The 13,177-nt window shown below is 43.5% G+C and overlaps 1 protein-coding gene across 1 annotated transcript in view; it reads right to left on the bottom strand.

Moving 5' to 3' along the window:
- Positions 1-7,291: 7,291 nt before the first annotated feature.
- The window catches only part of EMILIN2 (elastin microfibril interfacer 2), a 30,767-nt gene continuing 24,881 nt past the window's right edge, over positions 7,292-13,177 (bottom strand). The window contains 2 exon segments of the mRNA XM_029959388.1: positions 7,292-7,713; positions 8,465-8,602. Coding sequence (XP_029815248.1) covers positions 7,376-7,713; positions 8,465-8,602 — 476 coding nt within the window. The 3' untranslated portion in view covers positions 7,292-7,375.

The raw sequence follows: 13,177 nt of genomic DNA, 5'->3' as shown, positions 1-13,177 counted from the left end.
AAAGTACGACAGATCTGCATGAAAGCTTCAGTGATGCTGTGCCTTTTGGTTCTTCTGTGGTGTCATTTGTGTTGCTGTGCCCAGCACCCACTCGCTCTCCTTGTGCCTGGACACAGAGCTTACTGCTGGAGTTATATTGTCTCCTGCATTCCTGCTGGTTTCCCCCATGACTCTGCTCACACTCCGCACTCACTCCTCACAGCACACTCTCCTTCCTGCCCATCTTTCGCTCCTAGGTCTCACTGCTTCCTTGTGTGTGAGTGACTGTGCCAGTGCAGGCAATACAAGGGTGGCATGTCCTATGTCTGCCCAATGTTTGGAGCTGTTGCAAAAATACTTCTGAGCTGGCATTGTTTCTCCTGTCCATCTTACCCTAATGGACTCTTGCTGGGGTGATCTTGTTCTTGGTGGATGAATTTTTCTGACTTGGAGCAACAGGTTTAGATATGTAAAGAACAGAAGAAGAGTTTCCAGGAATGGGCACTTTCTCTGTGCAGGACACAATTTCTGGAATCGTGTCATGCAGTTGGTACACCGAGGGCCTGCAGCCCTGCACCATTTTGGTGGGGAGGATGTGTACATTCCCCCTGGTTGCTGGCTGAGCTCTCAGACTAGTGGTGAGCTGAGCAGTGAGTCAGCTGGCTGCTCAGAGGGGTCTTCTGGGCAGATGCCCCATGTGCTGCATGGTTTCAGAGTTTTCATTGTTGGGCAGAGCAACAGTTTGTCAGGGTCTTCTGTCTGGCAGGGGTGCAGCATGTTTCCTAGGCAGGACAATACCCACTGCTTTTCCTCCTTTCCCCTTGCCTTAAATTAATCAAACCCACATTGATGTTTCTGTCCCCCTCAGAGATACCCAAGACCCTTCTAATCGTGCAGGGGAGCTGGAGCAAATATTAGCAGACAGATGCCAGCACTTGTAACCCTATGGGGGGGATTTTTCTTCACAGCCAAAGTGGTTGCCAGCTCAGACTGAGGCACCAGGCTGGTACATGGTGGGAAGGCCCCCCAGCCAAATGGCTGTGGCAGCAGCGTTGGCTCAGTGGGAGAGCAGATGTTGAGCTACAGGAGAGCGAGGGTTTGCGGTAATGGCTTTTGCGTGTAGTGCTCTGGATGGGGCTGTGCGTTGGGGTAATTAGAAGCAATGCTAAGCCACCTCCTTGGGAGTGCTACAAAAGCCTTTGCTTGTAAGGAAGTGTACCAGAAAGATATGGTTCTGACTAAACATTCAGCTTTAGTCTGAATTCATCTGAATTCTGCTTTTTTAGGACTGGGTGGCTGCCACTCTGGCCCCAGCACCAGGAACTGACCCACCTCATGTCTTCTTCCTAGTTAAGTCTTTTGTTCCAACCTTTCCCTGCCGCCTTCTTTTCCTTCTCCTTCCTGCCTTGCTGTTCCCTAACCTTAAATTCCCCATCTCTGATGATACTTCATGTGTATGTGGTCTGGGGAGAATAAGCAACATAGCCTGAACTGCTCAGCCTAGAACTGGCTAAAGGACAGGGCAGATTTGGCCATAAATTTCTGATAAGGCCCCACTGTTTTGGCAGTAGCCTCCCTCCTCCAGCCCAGGCCCTGGTGGGAGGCCGAGTGCTCCAGCCAGCACCCCTGCTCTGCAATGCTCTCCTGGTGTAGGAAAGGTATTCCCCAGTTTAGTGTTCACATTTAAACACTCCAGTCCACTGGCTGCTTCCTCACTTCCCCCCCACCTCCTCCTGCAGCAGGATGGAGAGGAGAGTTGGAGGCACAAAAAGGTAAAGATCGCATGTTGAGATTAAGAGCAATTTAGTGGAAACAGCAATGAGATGAAAAAGCAAACAGTAACAACAACAATACAACTAGCAGTGTGTGTACAAGACAGGTGAACAATTCACATGCAATTGTCACCATGCCAGTTTGGCGCCACCCCACTGCACACCCTCCAAAATTGGAGAAACTCCCCCCCTTCTGTGCCCCCTGCCCATGAGGGGAAGTGGTACTGAATAACCCCAGGGTCTTGGCTGTGCCCCTCCTGGCTGCTGCCAAAGTTAACCCTGTCCTGGTCAGAACCAGGACAAATGCAAAGGCCAACAATTGGTAAAAATGAACCAACCATACAATAAAAAAAAAAAAAAAAACCAAAACAAGCAAACAAAAAAAACAACAAAACAAAAAACCAAAAAAGTACTTACAGGATCTCTGTCTATAAAGCAGCCAAGTGCTGTCCCCACATGGCAGTGGCGACTTACTTTCCATGGAACCCTCTGTGCATTCCCCATGCTCCCGTACATCTTGGACTTCAAGCCTCTCTGATACCCCACAAGGAGGGGTGACCCACCAGGGCCATGGGGATGGATGGCTGCCTGCCCTTTCGGTCACTGGGAACCATACTGTGTGCCAGCAGGATGGATGAGGGGAGCACATCCCCAGTGTGGAATGTTCAGCAGCTCAGCTCTCCTGGGCATGGATGGCCCTTGTTCTGTGTGCACGTGGAACAGACACGGAGGCTTGCTGCAGCAGTCCCAGGCTAAGCCCTGCAGATGCAGGTCCCAAGTCTGTGGGCTTTGTCACTGCCATGCTGGGGAGCAGAGGGGTCATCTCAGGATCTCCAAGCCTGTCAGTGTTTAAGAGGCATTTGGACAATGCCCTTGACAACATGCTTTAGTTTTTGTCCAGCCCTGAATTAGCCAGGCACTTGGACTACATGATCGTTGCAGGTCCCTTGCAACTGAAATATTATCAAGGCAGTGACTGAGCAAATAAGATGGACAAAAACTCTGTTGGCATAACTTCTGTGTACTACAAAGCTTATGTAACAGTGCTTGACACTGAATAAACACTTAAAATATATATATAAGCGTGATTGAGAAGCCAGAAACTGCAGTTTAAAAGGTGGTGAAGAAGAGAGTGAAAATTTTGGCTTAGTGCTGCTGTGTTCCCTGGAAAGCAAAAGAGCATTGAAGCATTACATAAGAGGTAGGCTTTATTGGGACATATCTGCAGTTGTTTTCCATCACACAATTTTCTTCATGTTCCTGGATATTACTCTCTCTATCTATTTATATATATATGCACATGAATATACATATACACATACATACCTAAAGCATACTCTCAAATGTGCTGTTCCTTTTTACTGAAGAATTTTAGTAATGTTCCTTTTTTTCACAATCAAGATAGCAAAATAAATGCCAAAAGCTGCTTATGTAGTACATGTTGCAAGATGTTCTTTGAAATCTCCCATATACAAAGAATTGGCAGAGCTGCTGTTCTGCATCTCGTCTCAAGTCTCCAGAGTATGTTGCAAAAAGTTGGTGTTGGCTCAAGCACAAGTCTGCCTTGTGATGACAGGAGACTGCTCCCAGGTATTCCTTGTAACTTGATGATTTGAACTCTGTGCCATTATTTGGGAGCAACCAGCAGCCAACATGTGTACCTGCTGAGCAATTCTCACTGGAGTGCATATTCCTCCCATCTCCAAACTGAGACCATAAGTGCATTTGTAGTTTTAGTGAAATACATCTGTATCCACTACTGGACTGTAACACAAAGACTTAGTTAAATCAGCAGGTAACACTGACTTCCAAATGCATGTATCCTCAGGAGACAGTTTAGTCCAGCTGGAGAACTGGAGAGCCCTTTACTTTGTATTCTCCATGAATTTTAAAGCTGCACTGGGCATTTTACTTTAAGTTGCTTTCCTGTGCTTTCCACTTACAGTTTGCTCCATTTCCTTGACTATTTATAAGTTTTCTTGATGGGCTGGTTGGCTTCACCAAGCCGAATAGTCTCAGTGACACTGCACAAAGTTGCTGCAACTAACATGGTGTACACTTAAAGGAAATGTGGTGGAATACCACAGACAATCCTCACTGTTTTGAGTGCTCAGCATAGAAATGTTTTCAGAAGTCTTAACAGCAAATTAAAATGAGGTAGTTTTTTAATATACTTTTTGCTGCGAAAATTGGCATTCCTGCTTTGCTGCATGCATTCCAGGGGATATGACTGATTTACATGTCACCTTGGTGCTCTAGGATATGTTCAGCAGAGCTGAGTCTCCCTGACTGTCAGCATGCTGGCTTGTCTTCAGATGTTCTGCTGCTAATGACCTGCCCGTGGGAATTCACCTGTCTCACAAATGATGCTGCCTTGGGGACTCTGCTGGCTTTGATATTTGGACAGTCTCTGTGGAACCGCCATGCCTCAACGCCTGGCTCCAGGAATGGCAGACATGTCTGCCTGTACAGCTTCACCTGGTATGATTTGGTTTTCTTCCTGTTTCAATGTCAAACAAGAGCGCCTGGCACAACAGATACTGTATTGCCCAAGAATCTTGCAATTCTCATACAATTCATTACAAAACTACTTGCAAAGCAGATCTAAAAGGTGTCACTGTGATCTATGAAACAGGCAGCATTTCTGCCTTACAGCCCCCACCTACAGGATTTATTTTTTTTAAGGCTCTGGAGCAGAGAACTGGAACTCAGGTTCCACTCTCCCTTTGCCTATTAAGGGGCTACAGCACTGTAGTCTTCCCAGCTGGATGAATATTTCACCTCTTAAGTTTCAGGAAAATAACCTCATTAGGAGGAATTGAGCCATCTATCCTGATTACAGCAATTATCAACGAAGTGGAAATTAAGGGTCAAGTCCCCCTCAACAAAGGCAGGAATCTAAGACAGAGGTTCCTTGTAAAAGGTCATAGCTTTAGCCACCCACACTGCTAGAGATGAATGGGAAGCTATTCCTGAAAGGTCTAAAAGTATCCTCAAAATACGCTGCTGAGACTGGGCCCTGCTGTAACACAGTTCAAGGAATGCTTTACAGCAGTGTACAAATGCCAGCTACTCTGCATTATGAGGGCTCCAACCATTCCAACACGGGCATCAGCAGATTCTGGGCCTAAGGAGAAACTTTCTGGTAGAAAGCTGGGCTTGTGAAGATTTGTGAATTGGATTTAGCAATCTCCCAGGGCAGTTAGGTAATAATTAAATGATACAACTTTTGCAACTCAGCACTAAACTTGCACTGCCAATTCTTAAAAATTTCTCACTTGGCGTGGGCGGGAAAAAAACGTTGTGCTTGCCAGCTAGGTCTCCCTAAGCACTCAGCTCATTTTGTTTATTTCCATGAGTCATTTTTAGAACAGGCAACAATAATCTAACAATACTTGAGTCACATATAGTCTGGAGCCAACTTCTTAGAGAACACAGCTTTCTTGAGAAGAGTGAAAAATATTCTAAAAGAAAAAATGCCTCTCTGGCTTTTATACATAACAAGAAATTACATTTAAAAAAAAAGTGGATGATATGCTTGACTTTTGAAAATACAGAAAACAACACTTCCTGTCTGTCCCTTCAATTTTGAGAACTAGAAAGACATGAGACAGAAAGGACAAAACAACACTAAGCCCCCCTTGAACAAGTGTGTGGTTGCTGACTACATGCTAATGGCTCGCCCCCCAGCACAGGTCCAGAAAACACGCAGGGAAATGGGACAGAGGCAGCTCCTTTTATCAAGCTGTGAAGTGCAAGTTCACTGTACATCTCTGGCTACTAACATCTGCTCTTACAGAAATAGCCTTCCTGCTACAAATACAGCCAGCTTCTGCTTATCTCTTAACACCATCATTTCTGATAATCAGGTGCAAAGAGATCTTCCCAAACCAGGTGCTTTAAAACTCCTCTCACAATTTCCTTCCTGTGCTCGGAACTCCCCCAGTGCAATCCTAGCTGCACAGGGACTGACTCAGAGTTCCTCTGTGGAGAGAAAGGTTTTTCTGCCTGCTTTTCTCAAAAGCACTTCAGTTTCCAGGATGTGACAGTTTGTTGTGGGAAGGCCCCATTTCATTGCCTGGAAACACAGTTATTAGGAAGTATCTATTCCAAAGCTAAGCAACAAAGGCACAAGTCTTCATCTGATCTCCTCAGATGGGATGGGCTTCAGCTATAAACATACTGTGCTGCTTACAGCACAGAGCACAGAGAGTTCTTCCCTCAGCTAAAGGAATCATTTGTTCTGAGGCTATAAACAGCTGTTCTGCATTTTTAAGAAGGAAAATATACTACACAAAACACTATGATAAATACAGCTCTATGTGGCATGAGTAGACTATTCAAAAGGCCAGTTGATACAAGAATATACAGGTGACAGATGAACAGTCTGGCACTCAGTAAGGCAAGGCTCGATTTTTTTTTCAGCCACAAAAGACACCAAAATGCTATCCCCTAAGAGCCAAAGCATCATTTTTGTTACCTCCACTGAGAAGTGGCTAGAATGAGAAATAAAATACTGCTGCCCCAAATGTGTTTGTCTGTTTAAGCTATGAAAGTTGTTTCATCCATGTAAACAGATGCGGAGTGTTAAAACAAACTTCACCAATGCGAAGGAGGCTGCAGATGGTTGGTTTCTGCATTTGACAGTAATGACTAATAAGACAGTTTTCCTTTATCAATGATTTTTCCTCTGATTTGCACCAAAGACAAAAACTTCCCTCTTAATGCAAGTACTTTAGGAGTGCCCGAAACAAACTTTGTAGATTTTTTTAAACTTTTCAAAATTACCATTTTCCTACCTAAGCAAAGATAATTCTGATTTTTCTGACCTGTTTAATTAATTTCCAGCAGCAAGCTTTAATCCCAAGAGCATCATGTTTAACTGATCCTCTTTTTTACTCTATAAACGGATAGTAGCTGTTCTGAACCTTTCAGTAGTACCAACTGCACCTTATGCTCACATCTGCACAGTGGAAAGCTGAGGCAAGTTTCTCCCTGCGCTGCAGCTTTCACTTGACTGGAAGGAGTCACTCAGCTTGCCTCCTGGCACTGTGTTTGGCCTTTAGGGGAAAAAAGAAAACCAGTGCAGATGAGTATCATTTTGTTTTGCACCATGGTCAGCAATTGCACTGCACAAATTGATTATGCAAATGCACATGATTCAGTAACACAAGGAATAAAAAGCCATCAATCACATCCGCTACAATTTCTCTTTCTTGGCCCTGCTTTACTGAAAACATGAAAATACCTGACCGGAACTGTAAACTTAAGCAAAGATGTAAACTCTTATATACTAGGGACAATTTGAAAAACTAGGGAGAAGATGGCAAAGACAATTTAATAGGGAACAGCAAGAGCACAGTGGAGAAGTGTCTACTGAGAATGTACCTTTCAAACAGTTGTTCTTCTTGTACAGGTCAAGGGCTTGGGAAGGAGTTAATTTAGCTACAGAAACATATCTTTTGTAGCTCCCTCGGGAAACAAAGGACAAGGAAAAGTTCTCTGTATAGACTATAAACCCATCACTGAAATCAAATATATAAACTGAATATATTAAAGCTTTGAACTTTATTACACTTAATTTCTTCTGAGTATCTTACCCTTCTTTCCTGTTCAAGATAAACCTAAACATGAGAAATAGAAGGATAAAGGAGAACTCCACTAAATGTGGAGTACATTTCGTCAGAGTCTGTGTAGGCCAGTTTGCCTCCCGTTACAACAATGTTTACTTCATCTCCTGCTTTGAGGTGAAGAACAAGGTGGAACGTCCCAGGACCACCACAGGTCCGTTTCCCCGAGTAGGGTTTGTGATACTCCAACAGTTCCCTTCTGTACCCAGCTGTGTGGAGCTGAGCCACACTTGCATTGGAGACGGATAGCACTGCTTCTACATACTCATCTCTCTCTGGGGCCAGCACGGCGGTGATCAGGTAGCGCCCTTCATATGGTGATGTGAAAATGCCTGTAGAAGAGAGACAGCTTTTCAGAGTTATTCAAAATGGGGACACCTGACCTCTCTAAGCACCATGACAAAAATAAAGCTACATGGGTTATCCATCACTACATACAGGTCGGCCTAGATCAACTGACAACAGTCATGAAGACAAAGGAGTGCTGCTTTTGTGTTAGAGCCCACCTGTCCTCCAGGACATGACCAGGTCTTGTCAACATTCAAAAATGTTGGAGCTGGATGAAGGTGTGCACATCTGGATGCTGTGCAAGTCCCCAGTAGGTTGAGGCCCACCTAACACCCTCAAGTGACATGACACCCTGCTTGAGAAGGAGGCAGCCTGCAGGGATGGCCATTGGAGAGGCAGTGTGAGACACCCCCCTCCCACCTCTCCTCTGGGTGACCCAGCTGGCTAAGCTACAGTGAAATCAGGATTAGTAAGTAAGGGTTAGGAAGGAATCTCACCTCTGCTGCCTGGGCTCAGCTGGCCTGTGGTGGGGTGAGGAGCACAATCAGTTGTGCTGCCAGAGAAGACATAGTAGTGAGCTGGGCCTCAGTAATACTGGGCAGTTGTGGAAAACCAGCCATGGCAAAGTGTATGTCTGTCCACATCCACAGGAGGCTTCTACCCCGGTGTGTTTGGTTTAAATGGATTTATTTTGTTGTTCAATGTGCCAGCAAGACCTGAGATAACCTCAAACCCTGGAAACCCATGCTACTGCCAGTCTATCATCTCTGTGGGTCCATATCCTTTGGCTATTACCTGTATTGGGGTTATAATAGTCCCCGTCATTCACAAGCACTTTGTTAAAGTGAACCACGCCAGCATCACTGGAGAAAGGCTTCTGTGTGAGCCCAGCAGAAAACGACACCAGAGAGGGCGCAGCAGCAGCAGCAGGTCCTAAAATGAGTAACAACTTGAGTGAGAATCACATTAGGATGACAACACAGCCTTTTCCCTGCGATGGTTTATAATCCAATGTCTCTGTTCCTGCACATAACTCCCCTTAGACTAATCCTGTCAACTGAGGGATGCCAGAATTAGCAGAATACGTATTGCTGGCCCAGGTCCCAGGTGTTTCATCACAAAATTTACTGAGCACCATAAAGTTCCTGTGTTGGCCACAGTCTTTTTTTTTTCCTTCTAAGAAAATAGTACATGGCTTCTAAATGCTGGCAGTGGAAATCCTGCCACATTTCAATTCTACAATGCTTCTGCCAAAGTCCTTCTTCATGACTGAGGTTGCCCTTCAACATCTCCGCTCTCTGGTGGCAGGAGTGCTAAAGGTGTTTAGCTCACGCCAGCTTTCCTGGTCATGCTGAGAAGCTACACACATCTTAGATCTCCTACCTTCTCTGCCAAAGCGTAGTGAAAAGAGATATAAGAATATATAACATTTCAGTATTAATGCAAAGAGGATATTCTCTCACTCTGGCACTTCCCTTTTCGGTGAATTTTCACTTCACAATTTTTTCTCCTTTTCTCAGCAGATCAAACAGACAGGCATTTTATAGTGGCTATCTGCTTACGAGCTAAACACTGCTGTTAGACTGGGCTGGATGAAATACAATTTGGACAATTAAGACAAATTTTTACTTTTAACAGACTGATTTAATGGCAAGTACTTAATACTCAACCACTTATTAGTCCCATTTTAGTTACCTTCCCTTTAAACATTTCCCCTAAGGCAGTACACACTGCTAGAAGTAGTCAACTTGTTGCTTTGTTCAGGCAATTAGGTAAAAAACAAATGACCTTAAAGTTGTCCACGGTTGCTGCTTCACCCTGCTCCTTCTGCCTTCCATAAAATAAATGTTTGCCTTTCCCCTCTCCCTCTTAAGCAGAGATGCCCATCAGCAACAAGTGCTCAATTCATTGAATCATAGAATATCCTGAATTGAAAGAGACCTGTTCAACCCCTGGTCCTGCACAGGACAGCTCCAAGAATCACACTGTGTTCCTGAGAGTGTTGTCCAAACCCTTCTTAAACTCTGATAGGCTTCATGCTGTGACCACTTCCCTGGGGAGCCTGTTCCAGTGCTCAACCACCCTCTGGGTGAAAAGGCTTTTCCTAATATCCAATCTAATCCAGATTATAACACTTAAAAATTTAAGTTTAAAGGTGTCAAAACTTTTCCTAAAATGTAGATATACAAATGCTCTGCTACCCTATCCACTTTTTTTCTGAATAATTCAGCATGGGGGAGTGGGAGGGGAAGGCAAGAGGAAGACATGCCTGCAAATTCAGAATTGGCAAATAACTACCTCGATTTTCCTTGGGGGCTGGTAACCAGCTGCCTCCTGTATCTTTAGAAATCTCATTCAGCATTTTGTCTCATGTTCAGAAAACAGACAGAAGCCCTTTTTCCTTACCCCTGCCTGCCAGTGTGCCTGCAGGGTGCCCTGTAAGCTAAAATGAGGTTATTTGAAAGGACCAACATTAATTGCTGGAAGTCTACTTACTTAAGCAGCTTCTGTAGAATTCCACCACCTTAACACCACACTACTTACAGAAAGCATCTCTATGTATATGCTTACCCCAGGACTCAAATCAACTGAAAACACACCTCAACTTATTTCTTACTGGCTTACTCAAATGGTTTCTCTCCTCTTCAGTCACACTGCACAAGTATATGCTGCCTGCCTATAAACACTGCCCTCTTCCTTCGGAGCAGCTATAGTCCTGTTTGGATTGCTGTCATCTGAATAAGGGAGTGACTCCTGCCCCGGTTTGCCACAACTTCCTTCAAGATTTTCCTTACTAATTGCTAGAACAGTTGTTAGAAATAACTATTTTCTGCTATGCTGCTGAAATTGTTTCAGATCTGCAGCCTGGTTTAGCACACTATATGTATCTATTCAAAGGGGAAATCTTAAACTGTCTAAATATCCTCTAAGTCAGTTCAGGAGTCAATATAAGGAGGAGCAATGAAGACACACTGTGTCTGTGCTCTCTTACCCTACTCACTACTTCCAGCTGGAGTTGTGCCTGTTCAAAGCTTTCACAATTCCTACCAACAGCTCAGCAGTGTTTTGCGGAACTTTACCCTCTCTTACATGTCCCCCCTTGAAAACACTTTCCTTCATGCAAAGATCAAAGTTCAGCTTCTCTAGGCAAGGTCCAGGCTTGAAAACTACTTTCACTTAAGCAGTCAGTGTTGTGGAAGTATTAACATCAGAAAGAAAAATTTTAAAACATTTAAAAGCGGCGAACCACAGGCACAGCTCTGATGAGGAAACTGGTAGGCAGATAGAAAGTTTCACAAAAGATTCAACCCCAGTTTTACAGCTTCTAGGGGCAGAAAAAACTCTTTTTACTTCAGGTGCATTCAAGAAGGTTTCACTTGAGATAGATATATCTGTATCTTTCTATATACATAGATACATAAGGAGTAGGTATGTCTGTTCTTGATGATCTAAGCTACATAATGCATTCTGGGAAGTCAAAGAACTACAGAAGATGCATGGGTGGCCCTTATTAGGTTACATCTACTTCCACCCATCTGCTAATTGTACTTCTGGTTCTCCACCTCTCTTTTAACTTCCCAGCACAGTTCATGCCTCCCACAGAGCCCAAGGGCCAGAAGGACAGAAAAGAAATAAAAAATATTAAGCAAAACAAAACAGCACACAGCATAGGCATTTGCCATCAAGGTGAAAGGAGAAAAAATAACAGTGTGATGGTGCTGCTGACAATTGGTCAGCAACTGGAATGAAGATTGTTCAAGGACCTACACAGAAGAAAGACCATAAGTACTTAATTCACCAGCAGGCACTTTTAATTTCCTTTGAACATGGTGCAAGTAAGGAGGATTTGTCAGATTCACTTTTTTATTTTTTAATACTTCAGTTTGACCCTAATGTCTCATTTGCAGGAACATTTTTTCTGCTTATGGGATGGCCATGCAGCACAGCATCACACTGATTTCCATGAGCCAGTGCTCAGTGAAGCTGCTCTGCTAAGTCACAGTGTTTCTGATGGGGATGACACCTCCTTGTGTTATGAAGACACAAACTTTTCTCCAGAGTCTCTCACTGCGGTCAAAGTGTAGGACCCAGCACTTGGTCTTGTTGAACCCCATGCTGTTTGTCTCGGCCCATCTATCCAGCCATAAGGCCAGATTAGGGATAGTGGATGTAAATGCTCCAACTCCACAGAAGTATAACAGCTCTTTGCACCATTCTTACCTCTCTATTTTCTGACTGTACCTGCCATTAAGGTTTGCAAGGCACTTGGGGGGAAGCTAAAGGACAGATCAGCAGGTATATCTTATATTTAGACAGGTCTTCAGGGACACGGATCAGGAAAAGGAACTCCTTGGCGAAGCCCACCTCTCTCTGGATCCCAGGGCGATAACTGTTCCACCAACATGTTCCACCAAGCAGCAGACGGGTGCACTGCCTGCCTCACCCTGCCTTTTCAACACTTCTAACATCCAGCTACTGTTTCACACAGTTTTAGCATAAACTTATTAAAATACTGCTGCCTATAAACTGCAATAAATTGTACAAAGTGGAAGAAAACCCCCAGGAAATCCATTTATCACAGAAATCTAGACATCTATATTTGCTTTGCTGGTATCAAGATAAATTAATGTTTCTTTACTTCTTATCCTCTTCCAGAAACCTCCTCTATTGCTGCTTGTTCTTACCACCAATCCCCAAATGCAAAAACATTGCTTTAAGGCTTGATGGATTTTTAATTAGAATGTATAAATATCAGAATTACAGTGTGAACTCTTTACAACTCTTTTTTTGTCAGTCCCCAGACCAGTCTTTACAACGTGTTTTTGTGATTTTGTTATGGCCATCAAACTAAGTCCCAAGGGTAGGATTTTGGATTCCATAAAGCCCTTATGTTTTATTTCCATCTATTTCCCATATTTCCTCAAACAAATTTAGATGAAATCATTCTTTCTGAAGAGGGTGTGGAAATATTCACTTTGATTGAGGATACCATTCCCCAGGGTTTGATAATATCTTAAGTATGAAATTGCAGGGCTGGCAACATCTAATCAACATATTTATCAAGGCCAACTAGCATGTCATACAAATTTATAAATGAATTGCAATATTAACAATTATAAAAAATAAAAAACACCCTACCAAACCAAGAAAACTGTGTTTTGAACCCTTTAATCTGTGGCTGTCAGTGGACAGCACTTTTGCTTTCACTGTAGTCAGGAACACAAGCCTTGGTGATTCCAACAAAGCCAGAAACTCTCCCAAGAGTAGAACCAACTCATGCACTGCGCTAAGGCATTAACAGTTCTTCAAGATCTTAGTCTTGGCCTTATTCATATCTTATTAAAGAAATATTAAAATCGGCAGAAATATATCTTTATTTTCTCATTTAAAAGGCAAATAAAAAGGTCTGTACTAACATTTGCTAGAAACTACAAACCCTTTGTATTTAAAAACCACACTGAAGCAAGTAACAAGAACCCAAGATGAATTATTTTTCAAAACCTAACC

Source organism: Manacus vitellinus, unplaced genomic scaffold (assembly GCF_001715985.3).
Source record: "Manacus vitellinus isolate BGI_N305 unplaced genomic scaffold, ASM171598v3 scaffold_1_pilon, whole genome shotgun sequence".
Classification (NCBI taxonomy): Eukaryota; Metazoa; Chordata; class Aves; order Passeriformes; family Pipridae; genus Manacus; species Manacus vitellinus.
The sequence above is the reverse complement of the archived record's forward strand: the minus strand, read 5'-3'. Positions and strand labels throughout refer to the sequence as shown.